General features: G+C 43.1%; 1 protein-coding gene across 1 annotated transcript in view; it reads right to left on the bottom strand.

The window, feature by feature from the left end:
- ryr1b (ryanodine receptor 1b (skeletal)) overlaps positions 1-21,055 on the bottom strand; it is a gene marked incomplete at both ends in the record, with an annotated part of 160,502 nt that overhangs the window by 119,499 nt on the left and 19,948 nt on the right. The window contains 12 exons of the mRNA XM_080730859.1: positions 9-130; positions 1,039-1,203; positions 1,834-1,990; positions 2,436-2,510; positions 3,653-3,749; positions 4,478-4,577; positions 5,091-5,203; positions 5,729-5,807; positions 6,567-6,641; positions 10,653-10,670; positions 13,424-13,525; positions 13,962-14,081. Coding sequence (XP_080586985.1) covers positions 9-130; positions 1,039-1,203; positions 1,834-1,990; positions 2,436-2,510; positions 3,653-3,749; positions 4,478-4,577; positions 5,091-5,203; positions 5,729-5,807; positions 6,567-6,641; positions 10,653-10,670; positions 13,424-13,525; positions 13,962-14,081 — 1,223 coding nt within the window. The remainder of the gene's footprint in view (positions 1-8; positions 131-1,038; positions 1,204-1,833; positions 1,991-2,435; positions 2,511-3,652; positions 3,750-4,477; positions 4,578-5,090; positions 5,204-5,728; positions 5,808-6,566; positions 6,642-10,652; positions 10,671-13,423; positions 13,526-13,961; positions 14,082-21,055) is intronic.

The raw sequence follows: 21,055 nt of genomic DNA, 5'->3' as shown, positions 1-21,055 counted from the left end.
GTTCTTACTTATTGAAGGCCCTGAAGAGGCCTGTGGTGCTGTAGATCATACGGGCAGCCTGTGACTCCTCAATCTGGGAGCGGGTCACAGTCAGGGCATCGTCCATGTGGCCCTCCTGGTGCAGGATGGCCTGCATACACACATGAAACATGTCACACATACTGTTATACAGTTTACTAGACTGTACATAGCACACAGTGTACAGCAGACCTGGGCATTGTGCGGCCCGGGGGCCATATACGGCCCTTTGGTTCACCCTGACCGGTCCTTGTAGGGTTAATGGCAAATTACAAAATAAACACATTTTCAAATTTCACTTCATGCATGGACTAAAGCTGCATTTTTTTATTTTGACGTTTTTTATTCACGTACATATGGACGCAATGCGTACATCAGCAGGTGTGCGTGATCATTGGATGTTGTCTCAATAACAAGCAGGTGGTCAGACTGGTCACAAGTCAAGTCGACCTGCCTTACTTTACCCACCAAAAATGGCTAAAGTGGCTAAAAAAAGAAAAGTCGGTGCCGAATGCCGGGTTTTCAACAAAAATTGGACTGCTAAGTAAAGTACATTTATAGTACGGTAAACTTTATTTATAGAGCACAATTTACACAACCTTAGCTGACCAAAGTGCTGTACAGATGAAACAGTTTAAAAAAGACATCAAGACAAAATAAAACAGTTGAACAATCAAAGACTTCAAAGGCAAACAAGGAATATAAAAACTAACATTTAGTAGGTATTAAAAGCCATAGAAAAAAGGTGCGTTTTTAGTAGGGACTTAAAGATTTCAATAGATTGGGCGGATCTGATATGGAGGGGTAAATTATTCCAGAGCTCTGGAGCCGCCACTGCAAAAGTGCGGTCATCTTGCGGGGAGCACTGCCTTTTGGCCCGGCCAACACAATTGCACGGCATGTAAATCCTGCTTATAGGCTGGGTATGTGATCAAAAGGATACACATATCACAATGTGTTGTGTCACACGTATTGGAAGCAAAACAGTGCATGTGGCCAATGCAGCCAGAGGGGACTCACCCTCCTCTTCATGGTGCCCAGGCGAGCAGCCTTGGCGTCCAGGGCGGCGTAGGTGAGCCACAGGCCTGTGGACACGTGCTGCACGAAGCACATGGACTCTCCGTACTTGATCTCTGGAATCCCCATGCCCTCCACGTCACGCTTATGAGGCGTCTCCACCTTCTCCTGCTCAGGGACACATCGGGAGAGAACATACATGAGGAGAGGAGAGGAGAGACAGACAGACAGACAGATACATAGATAGATACATAGACCAGTAAAGCCTCTATCATAGTCCAGGGTGAAGAGCTATCACCTCACCGTGGTGTAGTTTTCCAGCTATAAGGTAAGGTGATAACTCTTCACCTTGGACTATGATAGAGGCTTTAGAAAAGCGAGGTCGCGCCATGTCTTGGCCATCTGGCTAGTGATGTATGGAGACCCATGGTACCCATATATGGAGATCCATCACAGATATGGCCTTAATATTGATGACATCAGGGATCTCCATATATGGGCATAAAAGGGGATTTGGTTCCCCTGGCATCACAGGGATCTCCATATCTCCATATATGGGCATAAAAGGGATTTGGTTCCCCTGGCATCACAGGGATCTCTATATCTGGGCATAAAAGGGATTTGGTTCCTCTGACATCACAGTGATGTCAAAGCGTGATGTCAGAATGTGAGAGTCAATCAACAAAAAAGTACATACCCACACATACAGATACGGTCAAGATGTGACGGTTCTGATACTAAAACTGCGACCTACGGTTGCAATAAAAATGAGCATTAAAACAGAAAGGTGGCTCTGACCTTTGACACTTTGAAGCTGAAGGCAGACAGTTTGGTGTTGGCTTTCTCGGGGTCCACCACCAGCAGGCCTTTCTCCTCGTCCAGGGCCAGGTAGCGTCCCGTGGTGATGTGGCGGACGCGGAACGACTGGCTCCACTTCATGTGGCTTCCGCTCCAGCTGCGGCCGCGCGGGAAACAAACACACTTACTTAGTAGGTGTATTTATATACAGTAGCACCTTTCAAAACATGCTTTTTTTTCCAGAAACCTGGTACCAAGTTTCAAATGTGCACGTTTCCTCGTAAAGTAAAGCCCCGCTTCGTCATACAAGACTGTCGCACAAAACTAGTGAAAATAGCAGATCTGCGAGGCGTTGTGTGCTTGCAGATCGGCTATTTTCACAATTTTAAATCATTTTCGTTTAAATCAACGGTTTTGGACATACAAGGTTTCCACCCAACAACGATATTTGTCAACAGAGCAACTTAAACAACAGCAATATAACAGTCAACTGACTCTGCGTTTGTTCTTTTTCATAGCTAAAGGTAAAGTATTCCATAGAGTGGGAGCTTGGTGTTTGGGCAGTGACTGAGTGAGGACCTGGACAAGGAGAGGACACCCACCTGATTCTGAGAGGCTCCAGCCTCCACAAGGACCTGGCCTGGCTGCACACAGCTCCCCCCTCATAGTGAGCCATCCTGCGCACACGCACGCACGCACACACACACACACACACACACACACACACACACACACACACACACACACACACACACACACACACACACACACACACACACACACACACACACACACACACACACACACACACACACACACACACACACACACACACACACACACACACACACACACAGTGTTTGTTACAAACCATTCCATTACAATCATTTAATCAGGCATCAACGTTTCACACTGGAATTGTTTGTTAGCCCTAAATCCTAAATATATGTTTTATTTAAATTTTTCAAACTTGATAGAAAACAACAACAATCTGGACAGGCCATGAATCAGATTTGGGCTGCTAGTACGTGGACAAAGCATTAGTGATTTTTATTTCATTTTTTACCACACAAATGTAATGGACCTTATGACATCATATTCACCCAGCTGTGTTAAATCATAAATCAACCATTCACAAACGTTTATTTTCCATCATTTGTAACAATGTGGGTGTGCCTTACATGTATCTGGACACTAGGGGACAGTGTCTGAAGCAGCAAGAAATTCAGCAAAGAGATTAGATGAAAGAGTCAGGGGTTTTCAAAGTGGGTACCCTGGGTAGCCTGGGGTGCCGTGATGGAAGTCCAGGGGCGCCGCGAGATAATGTGATAATATTTGGAATTCATGCTACGAGCCACGAACCAGTAAGCCTCCTTTGCCCTGTGAAGTTATCTAATGCAGCGCTGGTGCCAAGTAATGTGATTTACTCAATAAAACACACATTCATTCAGATGGTTGTCATCATCTTATAATAATTAATAACAAAGTTTTATATTTTTGATGAACAAATTGTTAGATCATACTGTTAAAGGTAATAGTAAAATATGCCATAAATATAGGTGCTGGGAGTGAACATTATGAATAAAATCTAGGGGTGCCTCGAATGGAAAAAAATATATATTTATAGGGGTGCCCTCAGCCAAAAAAAAAAAAAAAAAAAAAAGAAAACGTTTGGGAACCCCTGGTCTAAGTGGTTAAACTGAAGTGATATGGATACATTCCAAATACTATGAAATTCTGGCGGCACCCCTAGAATTGCATCACGGCACCCACTTGAGAGAAACCCTTGCATAGAGCAGACCCTCTCTCTCCTCCTCACCTTCGCTTCTCCTCGCCTTCCTCTGGCATGCCGATGCCCAGACACTCGTCCATGTGGCCGTGGAACAGCCTGAGGACGTGGCCTCCCGTCAGATACCCTGAGGGGAGAGGAACACATCAGCCCCCACATGTGAGCCAGCGGCACGCGTGGTGTGCATGCTCTGTTTGTGTCAATGACTATGTGACTGTGTTTGTACCGGTATACCGTATACACCAGGGTTCCCCAATTAGTTTTCCCCAAGGGCCGAATTATGTCTAGGGTGCCAAGCCGAGGGCCACAGCATTGTTTGGGGCGACGGTGGTGTTCCCGCTACTCCAGCGACAGTTCAGATATCATCGTTGTCGGGTGAAAATCTTGTATGTCCAAAACCGTTCGTTTTGCATTTATCATTTTAAAAATGATTTAAACTAGTGAAAACAGCCGATCTAAAAGCACACAACGCCTCACGGTGCGAGGCGTTGTGTGCTTGTAGATCTGCTGTTTTCACTACTTTTGTGCGACGGCCTTGTATGATGAAGCAGGGCTTTACTTTGCGAAAGAACGTACACATTTGGAGATACATGGTTTCCACCCAACAACGACGATATACTAGTGTTGTTGCTACTCTTATGCCACCATTATTACTGGGGTTGGTGGGGGCCAGACAGTAGCCCCCCGCGGGCCGCAAATGGCCCGCGGGCCGCCTATTGGGGAACCCTGGTATACACTCTGCAAGCTCACTCACTGTATGCATGCGTGACGTGTGCTCGTGCTTGTGTGTGTGTGTGTGTGTGTGTGTGTGTGTGTGTGTGTGTGTGTGTGCGTGCGTGTGCTGTGTGTGTATACCCTCAGCCAGCTCGCACCCAGAGCACACTGGGTTCATGTTCCAGAGAGTCTGCATGAAGGACGCGTCTACCATCAGGTCTCCACTGGCATAGGACAGATGCTAGAGAGAGAGAGAGAGAGAGAGAGAGAGAGAGAGAGAGAGAGAGAGAGAGAACAATTGCATAATAGCACAACAACATACAGTACAGTAGGTAGAGCGGTTCTTAAAGTGTTTCTGCTTTTAACACAAAGCATATCGTTGCTGTCAGGCAGAAACCTCTTAACTCCATATTTTAACTTTTCGTAAAATTTCTCAAATTAACGTCTTTACTTGACCATACTACCGGGTCACACAAAAGCATCAAACGTAGCAGATCCACAAGCTGGAAATGCGACTCGAAACACGCCGTGAAACGCCGCATTTTGAGCTTGCGGATCTGCTACTTTTGCTGTTTTTGAATTTGAATCCTGAAAGGTGTTGGACATATGAGGTTTCCACCCGACGATATCAGAAAGACACAAGGAGAGAGAGAGAGAGAGAGAGAGAGAGAGAGAGAGAGAGAGAGAGAGAGAGAGAGAGTATTGTAAATCGCTCAGAAATCCCATCATCTTGACGCCGGGTAGCAGGCCTTACCAGGTATCTCTCGGAGGACACGCTGACCAGGATGAGGTCATCTCCCACCCTGACCTTCTCACCCTCGGACCTCTGCTTGGAGGCTGGGTGGATGGTCCACCAGCACGCCTCACCTGCAGGGAGACAGACATCCAGCATGGTCCATCAGTGAAGGAAACTTTATTTACATGTCATGTTTTGGAGCGCAGTCAGGGGTAGAGCTTCTTCTCGCCTTTGGAACCACAATGTCATGGGTTTTTGATCCTGATGGTGGTGGTAGGCGTGGGCGCTCCACCTCAGCAATCCATCTCCCAGGTGTCTAGCGCATTGTAACGGGGATAGAGACTCCCGCGTTCTCGGCTGATACCGACAATAAGCCTCTGCGATCTACTACTACTGTTTGACACATGCTACGTTAATACAATATAATGTATGTAGTGCATAAGCAATGGTTGGAACTGGAAGCGGTTTCCCTACTCTTTCAATGAAAACTTTAGACTTAAAATACAACAATACACTACAGTTGAAAAGTAGTACAATTTTACAAAATAAAATGAAATTAGTGATAAAACCAACACAGTATTAGTGAATATAATAAAGTGGAGAATATACAAACACTTTATTTCAAAGCATTGACACCACGTGAAGTTGGTTCTCACCTATAGAGTCTTCCTGTAAGCCCACGTCGAAGGCCAGCTTGTCTGTGAGCGAGCGAGATGTAGTCAGGCAGCTCAGGTACTGGAGACAAACATTCATATGATTATCATCATTATCAAAGCACCATAAATCACTGACTGAATACTGGTTGAGGTGTAGTTACAGTCTGTATGTTGTGTACCCAAGCAGGTCTAGGATGGAGTTTTAGACCTTTTTTGAGTTGCTGACATTTTTATCTGTCTATCTCCCTCCCAGTTCGCGTTTTGCCCTTGTACAGTAGATCGGGAATTTGTGAAAATGTTGTGAAAATATTGATATTCCCAATATAAGAACGCCAGGTTTATAGTGATTAAGCATAATTTTCTATTCCATAGTACACCGGTGTTTAGTTTACTTTACTTTACCATTAGCACCTATGAGCATGGCTGGCTATTCTTCCTGGGGCCTGTCACATCCAAATACATATCATGCACAACAACATACTACAGATACAACAGGCAACAGACAATTGTTCACTTACAAAGGTTATACGTTATAAGAAATACATTTCAGAATTTTACAATTTCACAATATTGTAAATGTCAGGATAAATGGGTTACAACAAATCATACATTCATTTATTTTCCTTCATTATATATTTTTTCTTCTTTTCTTTTTCTTTTTTTTTCTTTCTTGTGTTGCTTGCCGCATCCCTTGCGTGCCTAGATTGATATTGAAAATCGGTTTCTTTCTGCAGACAACACACTCGCTCTCAGCTTCCCCTTCTCAGTGTCTCTACCGTCTACCTTTGAACCACGGTTTCCCTCAACAAAGATAGGACGTTGTGAAAGAGCGACTCACCATCTTAGAGTGGTAGTGTCTCAAGAGGATGGCATGGCCATACAGCAAGGTACGATGGCCTCCACCTTGGGATGACTGCAGAGGAACAGGACACAGAGTTAGCGTTCAGTTATATTTACATCCACATTAGGTGCTGGACAAGACAAATAATGACAAAGTTGAAGGAGTTTAAGTCTGAACACTTAATGCTCTCAGAACACTGAAACAATAACACACAGGTGTGGGTGGTAGTCTCTCGATTACAGACTTCTGCAGTGCTGCAAAAGTGAAAAGAGCGACCGAACTTTTCTTTGACGATGGCTAGCCAGATTGGGTGGGTGGTGAAGTACAAAACTATGGCACCACCTCTTTAATAATTCAAATACCCACACAGAACAATAAAGAATTGTCCCGACATTGAGCACAATGTGTGCAGATTTTGTCTCTTTCTACCTTAACAGACTCCCAGACACCACCTGGGCCCGCTTCACAGGACAAGACAGGGACACACAGTACAGTATAGTTCAGAAGGACCAAGACAAAGATACACATCCACCTCAGGGAAGCACCATTATAAAAGCTATTGGCAAATACAGTGATCGTGTAGCAAGACATCATTATCAGACCACCGTTTTTAGTTTCACCTGTTGAATGATTATTTCTATGCCAATGTACAACTAGATATTCCAATGTCTAATATATCAATACTGGTGCATCCCTTGTCCACCTTTGAGTTGGATGGGGAATTAACACATGCTGTACCTGGAAAGCGAGACTGAAAAATACAGAAATTAAAAACGATAACGCGACATGAAAACTGTGTGTACAAAACCACAAAAGAGTATCACATTACAGTATGGCACAGTGCTAACAAGGGGATAGATTAGACACCACATAAAACTAAAGAACTAAAGAACTAGATATGCCGCACCGCGGTTGTATGCCTCCACCGACCATTTACTGTTTACATCCACGCCTGTCCAGACTCATATACAGTAGTATTTTAGAGAAAAAAGACTTTGAAGGAATTTAACAAACTTGTTTTGTAACTTTGACATTTGATCACCCATTGTTAAACTGTTCATCCTTGAGTCATTCTGGACCCCAATTGAAAAAAGCCCAAAAGCTTTTTTGAGGTATCCTTTTAGTTGACCTTGTACCAGTGAACTGTATACTGAAACTGTACCTTTTCCTATGCAAACTTCTAATAAAGTCTTCAATCAATCAATCAAACCAAGTGGACAATTGTACAGAATGTCATGAAATTCCATCAAGTCATTCCTGAGATATACTACATGTATTGCTTTCAAAGTTGGGACAGACGGACGGACAGACGGACAGACGGACGGCTGGACGGACGGACGGATGGACAGATGTACATGCAACGTAAAAACATAATGCTCCTGCGTACGGCTGACCGCCGGTGGAGGCAACGTTTTCATCCTTTCACCATATAGATCACAATCCACCACAGAGGACACAGATGCAACACAGAAATCCCCCCTACCTTTTCTCAACATCCAGAGAAGTTTTAAAAATGAGGAAAAACAAAAGTACTGTTGTAGATACAGGTCAATGTATGGAACAAATCAACTATAGCCCTGACATCAAGTAGTACAGGGTAATAAATACATCAACCTCTCCAATATGATAGATATATTATTATTTTGAGGCATATCAAAGATTCCGTATCAAGATAATGAAAAGATCTATCACAAATCCAAAGGAAAGCATCGAAGTAATGAAATCATATCCTCTCTATCTCTCTGTTACAGTCAGTTTCATCTACCTCATATAAGAACAATATATCTCTTTAATTTTGTTTGGTTTATAATGTTTTTTTTTTTTTTTTTCAAATATATTTGATAATAACATTTATTTATGGTAATCTGCTTCTCAGTAGTTTGCATGTTATATGATTTCCACAAATAAAGACACAAGATAGAGGTAGATTGGTAAATTAACAATCGATTAATTACGTTTTGAGAAAACGTGACAATATGGACATATGTTGATGTTTAGTCAAACAATATGGTTTAGTCAAACAATATGGTGATGTCACTCTTTGAGTCCCTCATGTCCATCTCGACCAGCAGTATGCTAATAATCATAGAACCTGTAGGCTAGACAGAGAGCTGATAAAAACCTATAGGCCAGTGTTTCTCAAACGTTCAAATTTCAAGGTCTTCCCCTTAACTCTGACAGTGTACAAATGGAACCAAATGGACCCGAACGGGTTCATTTGGTTCCATTTGTACACTGTCAGAGTTACAGACTTGTATGGGTCACTTTAGACCCCCATGAAGGAACCCACAGAGTCCCTGGAATCCACTTTGAGAAACACTGCTATAGGATAGGGTTAAGTAATGATATAGGCTTGTAGGCTATGTAGGCTAAGTTAACTAAAGATAAAAACCTATAGGCTATAAAGGTTAATTAATGATAAAACATAAGGTTAACATTATGATAATGATAAAACAAGCTGTGGGCTAAACAGGGTTAAGTGCACCTAATCTACTGGGATCAACCAAATGGTGCGTGGGCAGGTACGGAATGTAAGTGGTATGTAAGCACTCCTCATCCATTAACCCTCATCCACATTAGCAATAGGCTCAGCTGGGACAGGTGTGTGTGTGTGTGTGTGTGTGTGTGTGTGTGTGTGTGTGTGTGTGTGTGTGTGTGTGTGTGTGTGTGTGTGTGTGTGTGTGTGTGTGTGTGTGTGTGTGTGTGTGTGTGTGTGCGTGCGTGCGTGCGTGCGTGCGTGCGTGCGTGCGTGCGTGCGTGCGTGCGTGTGTGCGTGTGTGCGTGCGTGCGTGCGTGTGTGCGTGCGTGCGTGCGTGTGGTTGGGGGGTGTTGGGTTTCCCCTAGTTGACGCAGGCAGTAGGGACTCTCCACTGGCTGCATGCCATGCTATTCTCATCCACAGCCACAGTCAGTGGAAAAGGCCAAGCTTTCGCTCCTATAGCAGCGCCACGGAGCAGAAGGCTCCATGATTAAAGCCAGGCGCTTCTGAACGAGGCCCGATAACACGGCCCATAAAGTGCTACTAACACCCCCACCCACCCCCTAGCTAAACCAACGCTAAACGGACCTGTCCGCTGTTCTGATTGAGGAGAGCGCTCAGCTCTAGCCATTAAAAGTCTATCGCAGCTTTTACGGACCTTCACCATATGGTTTTGTAGGGTTAGTGTAGGCCTAATAGAGAAAATGATTGCTGTTTTTAGGTTTGTGCTGTGGTACAGTTTTGAGGCAAAAAGACAAGGCGTGGAGGAACGCGTACTGGAAATGAAAATGAGAGAAGAACGTAAATTAAAGGATGAGAAAAAAACATGCTAAATTATGACAGGGATATATAGGGTTGCACAAAACGATATGAACAATGGGTTGTGAAATTACATGAATATCTAAATTTGCTTTTTGCAATGTTCTATCACTCACTGCAAAATAATCTGCAGTGTGGACTAAAAGAAATTAAAAAATAAAACAATTATAAATATATATATATATATATATATATATATCAATTTAACTGCCTCCACAGATAATTAACGGTAATTCCTCAGGTACAGAACTAACAAGTTCAGCTCAGTGACTCTAATGGAGTTGTCTGCTTGAAGGCTTGCGGGGATCCCAGTGGTGACGTGGTAAAAGATGATGAGTGACAGGAGTGCTGATGTCATAGTACTGTTGTTGGGGTTGCTGTGAAGCAAGCGGCTGTCTGCACTTTGTTCATTCTGCGGTGGATGGCAGGAACTTTACCCCTGGGTGTGCCACCCATGTGACCTCTTGCTTGCCAATCTCTCTTCCTGATATTGTTTCGTTTCTCTTTCGTTTCTCTTGTGTCTAAATTTGTATCTAAGTGTTACTTATTAAAGCACTTTTATATATTATTTGTATGAAAGGTGCCATAAATATAAACTGTTTAAATGAATTTCATTAACATTATTGGTGTAATACATGTTTTTAAAGGACTTGTGAATGATAAGAGGATATTTCATTGAAGCAGACAGAACAGGAGCGATGGATGTTTGTACAGAATGGGTTGGTGGGCTGGCCTACTGGTAGGACACGCTACAGGATAATGAGACACGTTACGTGGAGACATACCCATTGGTCCAAATCAACCTGTTCGGCAAGATAGCGGAAGGGGGGGGGGGGGGGAGAAAGGAATATTGACAAAACAGCAGGTATGGAAAAGCCACGAATAACTTGCCCATCTATAGCAAAGTTATAGGAAACCTTCACCGATTTTCAACCTCAATCCCATTGTTTTGATGTGAGGAAATCGATGATATAGTGTGGCAAAAGATATGAAGGGGGCATTCAGGCCCCTGAATCAGCCCGGGAAAAAGAGTTGGAGAGGCCCTCATTGCGCGCTATAGAGAGATCTCTCTCTCTATAGCGCGCTGCTGCTACTCAAAGATTTGTGACAAAGTGACAAGCCAGTGGGCCAATTACATGAGTTATATTTCGTCGTTGTCGGGAGGAAACCAAAACCGTTTGTTTTGTATTTATCATTTTAAAAATGATTTAAACTAGTGAAAACAGCCGATCTACAAGCACACAACGCCTCGCACCGTGAGGCGTTGTAGATCTGCTATTTTCACAACGTTTGTGCGACGGCCTTGTATGATGAAGCAGGGTTTGCTTTGCAAAAACATTTACAAATTTGAAACTTGGAGATACGAGGTTTCTGCCCGACAGTGACGATTTACTTTGTTGGCTGCCCAGCCCCCAAAATGGAACGAAGGCCGACATTTTATTTTTATTTTTTTCCAAATGGGAATGAACCGGCCGTTCGGGAGTTGTCCCGCTTTTCCCAATGGCCAGCACGTCCCTGGGGGCATTCCATAGCTGAATGGTTAGAGAGAGCCTGCCTGGGGAACCGCAGCCCCCAGTTGTCGCAGGTACGATTCCAGGCCTGTGTCGAATGTGACTGGTCGAATTGTCTTTGAGCAAGGCACTAGGGATGGGACGATAAGCGATGTTATCGTTTATCGTGGAGATTTAATTTATCGTGAAATCGTCCTTCGTCATGCACTGGGATCAATTCATCTTTTATTTGCCGAGCTGCATATCCGGTACCATTTAAACCCTCTATTGGTAAAACGTACTTATAATATACATCTTTTTTTCACTCTCTATCAAATGTCTTTGCAAAAAAATAACCGATCTACAAGCTCACAACGCGTGGCTTGTAGATCTGCTATTGTTTGGCAAATGTTCCGCCCCAAGATAATGGATGTTGGGGATATTTTGATTATCGCGATAATATCGTAAATCGCGATTTCTTTGGTCACAATAATCGTGATATGAAATTTTCACATCGTCCCATCCCTAGTGGCCAGTGATCAGCTGGGTTGAGCTGAAACCAAATTTTCCCCGCGGGAGCAAGTTGAGAGCAAGTTTTCTGTATATTTCTTTGTCATTTCAGGTCATTGAGTGTATAGAAGGGTATTCTGTTTTTGTTGCCATGCGATATTATTGATCCCCTCACATCAGAACAAAGGGTTGGAAATCGGCTACGTTTTTTCTGTTAAATCAACATTAACATCAACTTGACATGCTCTATTTCTTGTCTCGTCTGTACCTGCATGCAGGTTTTCCTTCTGAGCCAATAACAGGACAGTGGCTGAGATGTGGTTCAGCTGTGCAATGAGCCGCTGTAGTGTTTGTGTTGGAAAGAAAGCCTGCATCTACACAACTCTCCAAAACACTGGTGTACTGTACTCTACTGTACTCTACTGTACTGTACAGAACATAATCACTGCTGACAGGAACGGATATGAGACTCTTCCTACAAATACGACCACTAATCTATAGCTATTTTAATTTAAGTACCTCCAGTTTGATATCCATTAGGCCACGGACGCCCATTTAGACGATTTGTATCTAAATGATACAATATGAATAATAATGTTAATATGAATAAATTCAAATTATGTATAATGTAAGCCCTCCTAGAGTTTCTTACCTCACCGGCACAACAACTATCGGTCATCTTTCCTATAGGAAAGAACTAGTAAAAACTAGTATACTATGCATAATACACAGTATATATATCCTGTTGTGCCAATCAGCAAATCGCTGGGACCCCAATCAACACTGTGATTGGGGTCACAAAAATGTGTTCACCTCTGATGGCCAGACCGCACCAATGCACCTGTTCGCAACCCCTTGCAACATGCAAGTAGCTGCATGTTGCAAGGGGTTGCGATCAGTTGCAAGGAGTTGCATTGGCGTGGACTGGCCTTAACAGAGTACGAATGACACTTCTGCACTCTCAGAATTAGTTGACATGCAAGGGCCCATTTTTCTTCCTAACTACTGTATCAATCATTTAGCTATTTAGCAAGTAGTAGGGGGGTCTCCAGAACCCCACTATTATATGTCTATAATAACCTCTGACATAATCACCATCATGAATTCATCATGAAACCAAAGCAACGCCATATGGTGTTAATCTGCTGAGCTATAATCATGAATCGCTATTGATGTTAACGTTAACTTTAATTGCATCGCCTCGAGCCCTACGTGACATTTTGTTCTCTCACATTCATAGGCAATCTCTGTTTAAGGAGCAAATGTGTGGGAACCAAAGTCAGCCAGGTTCCACGCATTAATGTAAATAAAACACCATCCAGCACCATCACTATTACAACCATACTGACAACAATGCGATAGACTATACTTTATTATGTTTCAAAAGTGTTGAATTTTGTAGTTTTTTGTTCATCAACTTCAAAATAAGACAAACTAAACAGAGCTACTATAATTCGGAGTCGGACCAATTAGCAATGACTATTAAGACACAATTAGTTAACAACCGGTTAGTAAACGACACATTTTTCAACACATTGATTTGATTGGACCCCTACCTCTGTCATGTCCATGGTGTTGGCCAGCATCTCCTGCAGTGCTCGGACCGACAGAGACTGCTCCAGGATGAACGCACAAATGGCCAGGTCTGGAGGCACATTCTGACAACACACACACAATGTTAGAGATTCAGTATCATAATAATAATAATACACTTTATTTGCATAGCACCTTTCATACAGGGTTGCAGATGAAAGTGCTTCACAGGAAGGACATAATTCAAATACTTCACAATCGATAACTCAGACATAAAATGTTAATAAAGCAAGCAACAGGAAAAAAACCGAAAAACAATTCTGTCATGTTCCATAATTTAGTTGCATAGAAGGAAAAAGCTGCCTCTTTGTATTTGAACACAAAATGTGTATTTGAACACAAAAATAGCAGATCTACAAGCACACAACGCCTGGCAAAGCGAGGCATTGTGAGCTTGTAGATCAGCTACTTTCAATATTTTAAAATGTAAAATGAATAATGAAAAACATACAAGGCTTCCACCCGACAGCAACCATATTATACAGTACTGTCATCTCTTACCTGAGCATTGGAGGTGGTTTCCAGAAAACACAGGCGGTTTCCAAAGCCCTCGCAGGAAAGACATAGTTTGATCTGTTCCTTCAGCACGGAGGCAGTGCACTGTAGAACTACCTGGTCATCCTGGAAACAGATCACAACAACACCAACACATCAGACTTATGGACACTTCACATGGTACATAAAGACCTTATTAAAAGCACAAGAAAGAAAATAACCCCCCAAAAAACAGGAAAGAAACTAAACAGCAGTGACAAAAAATGTCATTAAAGGGGAAGACCACCCATTTTCAATATTTAAATATGTCATTAATATACCTTAGAGGAGTTGTGTGGAAATAAAAAAAAGTTCCCCCCCTTCTGTGTTGCCTAGAACTGGAGGATTGATTTTGGGGTTTGTATTGTAAAGTACAATGTGTGATGTCATCAAGTTGTACTTTACAATACAAACCCCAAAATCAATCCTCCAGTTCTAGGCAACACAGAAGAGGGGGAACTTTTTTTATTTATTTCCACACAACTCCTTTAAGGTATATTAATGACATAGTTCAATATTGAAAATGGGTGGTCTTCCCCTTTAAGCGTCCCGCGAAGCTTGGCCAATGTGGGATGGGGCGGGACATACGTACGAAACAACAAAGCCAGATGTGAGAGCGGTTAGCACAGCTCAACAATACGGAGAAAAAAACTAAGAAGACGAGATTAGGTTGGGAAGTGAAGTTTGAAGAGGTGGTTTTGAGAGCGGCTTTAAAACAAGAGAGGGTTGGGGGCTGCTTTGATGTGAGTTGGGGAGAGAGTTCCACACATCGAAGGCATGCGGCTGAGAAAGCCCTGTCTGTCACCCCAGGTTCAGCGCTTGATCCTGGGGATTTCTATCCAGGAGGCTGGCTTCCCTGGAGCTGAGAGAGCGGAGCGGGGACACGATGGTGGAGGAGGCCAGAGAAGTAAGGGGAGCAAGGTGGTTGAGGACACTGTTGGTACGTATGCACAAACACGCACACACACAAACACACGCACGATTGAGCCACCTGGCCATCCTGTACATGGTCATCCTCCACAGATACACACACACACACACACACACACACACACACACACACACACACACACACACACACACACACACACACACACACACACACACACACACACACACACACACACACACACAATCTCTCTCACACTCCGAGTCACGCATCTGTGCAACTTCTACTGCTCAATGATAACTAAGTGCTGAAATAAGTCCTGAAATAATCAAAAAGGTATTGACAGGCTATATTTTCATTCTCAGCTGTGTGGTAACAATCTAATGCTAACAGAACATCGCCACAGGGAAGCTGGACCTTTATCTGGTTGAATCAGTACTGGTCACACAGATAAAGGTCAAGTCTAAAAGATTGATGTATTAGCACTCATATGGCGCAGTTTAGAATAATAGAGAATGTTTGTCGGTCACAGTAGGAAAGGTTCTTAATTGCACATTTTGCAGTAACTGATGTTCTCTGATTCTTGTTAATTCATGAAAAGGCTAAAGTCTACTATCTAACAATTCAATTAATTTCAACATGGATGAAAGTTCATGTGATTACATTTTTGGAGCTGTGTGAAACACAGGCTCCCTATACGTGGCTGTGTGGGTCTGTGTGTGTGTGTGTGTGTGTGTGTGTGTATATGTAGCCTGACTTCGGCGCGTAACTAGTGCCGCACCATTTACGCCACTCGCGCAATATATACATCAAAATGTGCGGCTCGGCCGGGAATGGTGTTCTATTACCTTTCGTTCCGATCCGCCTTACCATGCCGACGTAATCGGCAAAAAACGACGCTTAATTGTCCCCATTGACTTATAATGGGACAATGCAAGAAATCACTTTCAAGTATTTTTCTCTCGTAAACCATAGGAGCTACAGTTTCAAACCTCGGAGAGGAGATTCATAATGATTTTAAGAATGAATCGAAAAATAATTACATCACTCGGCCTCATGGTGGCGCTATAACGGCCCACTTTACGTTTTGCCCCGTAACTCTTGAACCGTAGATCGGAAAATTAAAATTCTTTTTTCCCTGGATTCCTTGGATCAAGACGCATCTCCCCATATAGGCCACGCCCATTTGCGCCAGGATAGATTTTCCGCCATCTTGACTTTTCTCCAAAACACACTTTTTGCTCCTTTTCCTACATATTTTCTTCAAATGTCACAAAAATCGGTACACATGATCTACACACACACACACACACACACACACACACACACACACACACACACACACACACACACACACACACACACACACACACACACACACACACACACACACACACACACACACACACACACACACACACACACACAGCTCCACTTCACACGGGTGTGATTTTAATATATGGCTTTGTCTAGTCTGGTAAAATCCTCGGTGTTAAGCCCAAACCATACCAATGTGACTTTGGAGTACTTTGGAACTCCTTGCAACAAAACACTTTTGACACTCCACACCAATGCAACTCCTTGCAACTGCCATTGGGGATAATGGTTGCGAGTAGTTGCAGCTAGTTGCATGCAACTGTTTGGATGCATGGCAAATCACTGGTGTGGTTTGGGCTTTATACTAGTTTAACAATACTTTATCCATTTATAGCTAAGAGTTAAAGCAGCACTATGTAACTTTTCTTTCCAATGTTTTAATACATTTTAATTTTGGTATGGTTGAGTATAGGGCCCTACAAACAGGCAGCGGTTGCCGCGGGGGCTCCCGCTAGGATCAGCGGCGGCCGCACCGCAGTGAGACACAAAGTAACACACTCGCTCAATGAGTAAACGCAGCACGGTATTTCACAAAGATGAACACAATCTAGCTCTTGCCGCCCGCGTGCGCATACACAAATGAGCACGCTTGCGGGGATTTCATGGGACTGCGCCTGCTCGCCTCACCGCCACTAAACTTCTCTGCGCGGCCGAAGTAGCCCGCCCGCCTCTCATTGAAATGAATTGTGACCGTGTATCGTCTGGAGGGCCCTTATGTTAACACAGAATATCTTTGTCTCCCTGCTCTTCTATCGTGTCAAAGGTCATGTCTCACCTAGAGACAGAATACGTCACGAATTTTGAACTAATGGTGAAGATTCAATTCAATTTACAATAAGTAAGGACAGCACATGGGAATACATCAATACATCAACATAAATGCATCAAATGCATAGAAATAGTAATCCAAAAACATAGACCAAGAACCAATTAAATACATTTCAAAAATCAATAATCTGTTCATCAAAGGTATATACACACTATACCTTCAATGTAGGATAGGATGCCAAGTCAAAAATGGCCTGACATCGGTCTATATATGCTATCTAAATGACATGTATGGTCATCGAGGGCAAATGCTACGGTAAATTCATCCCCCTGAGAACTTGCAGAGAAAACCGGGCTCAAATATTATATACATATATGTTACATGGTGCAGCTTTAAATTAACATTCAGGATTTTACGGTGTAGGTGTTTTTTATAACACAAGAAGTTAACACTTCCTCACAAACAATAGAGGGTCAGGCACACCAACAAAGGCCCCAGACAGACAGGTCAGAGCAACAGAATGCTAACAGAGGGTAATTTGTGGCCCATCAGAGACTGATGTAAGTGTTGCGATAAACACCCCCCCCCCCCCCCCTCCCCCACCCCCCAGTTGAACTCACACCTGACACCCTGCATTCCCAGCTGCTGCCTGTACTCAGCTATTATCACTTAAACCTCACTGACTTCCCTTCTCCCCCCCTCCAGCTCTGTTTATGTTACAGTACGACTACTTCCATCACGCCAAAACCTATATCTGCTTTGTTTCCTCTTCGGTTTATAGCGAACACTGTTGAGCTTCATTTTGTACTCTTTCGCACGACTGTGTCGCCTGTCAAAAAGCTAACATGGCATCGCGTCAGCTAGCCTAGCGCAGCTAAACTCTATCTGCCATTGTTAACACAAGGGAGATATATCCACGTCTGGCTAAAAGCCAGGCTAGTGTGTCACATGGCAGCTCACTGTGTCCTATGCTATGATCATCAAATGTATAATGTGTTCTTAACCTCACTGTTTGCTGTTATTCTTAATTCCTTCCTTTTATCATGGTTATTGTTGCTACAATGTCGAGTAACCAAAATAAAACAATCTCAGCTTTTTTCTGTACTCGTAAAATATGTAGTTTATTTGCAACGCATCTTGAAATCTTGACTTATATCATGACGTATACTGTATGTTTTAAAGAGTCCATGTTTTATTTCATCCATTATTTTACTTGTTTACTATACTGTCTGATGGGTTCCATGCATTACTACTAAACCGAGAACGTCAAGTCTAACCCCCCGACCCGCCCCCCCAACACGCACGCACGCACGTACACACGCACGCGCACACAGACACACACACACACACACACACACACACACACACACACACACACACACACACACACACACACACACACACACACACACACACACACACGCCGTCTCATGTACATGATCATTACCTACACAGGTTGTGAATGGGAGTGCAGTGCAGAACTTTGTGTGCACATTACAGCACACACACATAGCAGGATGGAAAGCGATGCCGGGTCGCTGACCTCATAACACTCATAACTCCCTCTCTCTCTCATCCCCCCCTCTCTATCTCTTTCTCTCTCTACCCAGAGGCCTCTGCTGCCTTATCCTCTGGCTCAAGCGTGTCCCACCTCTCTTCCTTGAGTCAGGGCCATTATTTATCTCTCCTCAGACCTAGAAACGTCTCTGCTTGTGTCCTGCGTGTCCCCTCGTTCTCTGGGAAAGTGGAGCACCGTGCCCTGTCCTCTCTCTCTCTCTCTCTCTCTCTCTCTCTCTCTCTCTCTCTCTCTCTCTCTCTCTCTCTCTCTCTCTCTCTCTCTCTCTCTCTCTCTCTCTCTCTCTCTCTCTCTCTCTCTCTCTCTCTCTCTCTGCCTCCACTCTGGACCACTAGAAACACCCTGCACAATAACACCATGTGCAACTCCAAATAACCAGAACCCACGCAATACTATGCAGCACATACGTGCATCACAAAGACAACATCAATAACGGACAATAGTATACGACGCCGGTATACAACCTCCTATACAATAGCCTGCACTATGCAGGACAAAAGAATTGCAATCACAGTGTTGTTACAGTATATTTTACTTTATTAGTTTATTCCTACCTTCCTTTAAAACCGCTCTGAAAGCCACTTACAGGTGGCTGTTACTAGTAACTTGTAACAGTAAACTTATCCTAACCTTACCTCCCCCTGACCTTTCTATTTGTATATACCATTTATTTTTTAGCATTGTGTCTTTACGACTGTTTTTTTACGACTGTGTCTTTACTGTAAGTCTAGCACTTACTTATGCTTATCCTTTTAGTTGACCTTGAACCAGTGAATTGTACGATGAAACTGTACATTTTTCTAAGCAAACTTCTAATACATTCTTCAATCAATCAATGTGTTTATTTACGGGACAGGGCACAATAATTCAATCAATTGAACATGATCTCATGTAAAGATTTAGCTAGAAGGTCATTTCCATCCGTCCCACATAATACAGTAAAAACACCACAATAAGAAATTGACAAAAACTGAAAATACAATATACAACTGCAGTACAACTGCCCACACAATTAATAAATAAAGTAATAGTAACACCCTACCTACTACAAAGTCTGATATCTCACCAATACAATATCTAAAGCCTATTTTGACATAGTGAACTATAGTCCCTGCCCTATGCTTAGACAAATATGTAAACAAACATATGTATAAACAGCAGTATAGATGCTGTAGAGGGGAGGCTATTGCCTGGCTATTGCCTGCACTATGAAGAACATAAACACACACAGTCACAGCGTCATTACACTGTCCCTCCGGCGGAGGAAACCAAGCAAGGCGCCAACCTGTTCACCGGGAGCAATTAGGGGCTCAATGTCTTGCTCAAGGACGCTTCGACAGTAACTCTGGGGGAGTCCGGGATTGAACTGGGAACTTTGCACCACACTGGGTACAGTGACAACGGGTACAGTGAGAGCTCAGACAACATCTACAACCGGTATTACATAATTGGGTGGGGCATGCATTCCCAACTTCAGCATCATTCCAGGCTTACATTCAGGGTTCCCACACATTTTTACCAATTAATTTCCAAAACTTTTTCAGAATATTTAACCCGATTTCCAGGACTATATAACAATAGTTCAGCTCAATAACAAGTCGCTTACTCCTACGCGCAATGCCCAAACACAGGTAGTGTTTGCCAGTGGTTCTCAACCTTTTCAGGCCGTGACCCCCGAAATAATCATATTTTAACTGGGGACCCGGCACCCTGACAAGCACTAAGAGTTGAGGAATTTTGTATAACACGGTTCTATTGTGAAAATAGCCGATCTACATGCTCACAACGCCTCGCGTTGCGAGGCGTTGTGAGCATGTAGATCGTCTATTTTCACAATTTCTGCCTCTAATATTTGACCAATGTTTAATTTGTCATTTCAGAGGTATTAACAAAATCAATAACCAAAGACAATGCATAGCTATTTCTTCCAGGACCCTTGATCAATTCCAAATCTTTTCCAGTACTGGAAAAATATTTTTTCTAATTTCAAAATATTTCCAGGAATTTCATGACTGTGGGAGCCCTGTACATTGTTCCCGTCTTGCATGGTCCCCAAGTAGGCCGGTGCCCATGCCCATACCGACTGAACCATACTCCTGTGTATGGTTATCATTCATATGATAGGAGTATGGTTATGATAGGTATGTTGCTCAGTGAGTAAGTGTGTCAGTCATCTATGACATAGGGCAAGGTTTCAGCATGAGTGGACAGCTTCCATTATTATAAAATAAACTAATATGTGAAAAGTGTGCTTCCTCGGCCTAATGGCACAAGAAATCCAGTGCTGGTCGTTCCAGCAGTTTGCAAGATTAGCCCCAGACAGTCGTCAGTCAAATGTAAAGACATGGGCGAAAACAACATAATCTCTGTGATTGCCCTCTGCCAGGCAGAGATGATGACATCACCAAGAACACTATCAACAATGTTATAGTGGGAGAGATAGAGAGAGA

The sequence above is a fragment of the Nannobrachium achirus genome, assembly GCF_963921795.1.
Source record: "Nannobrachium achirus genome assembly, chromosome: 8".
Lineage (NCBI taxonomy): Eukaryota > Metazoa > Chordata > Actinopteri > Myctophiformes > Myctophidae > Nannobrachium > Nannobrachium achirus.
This window is presented reverse-complemented; position numbering and strand designations above follow the sequence as displayed.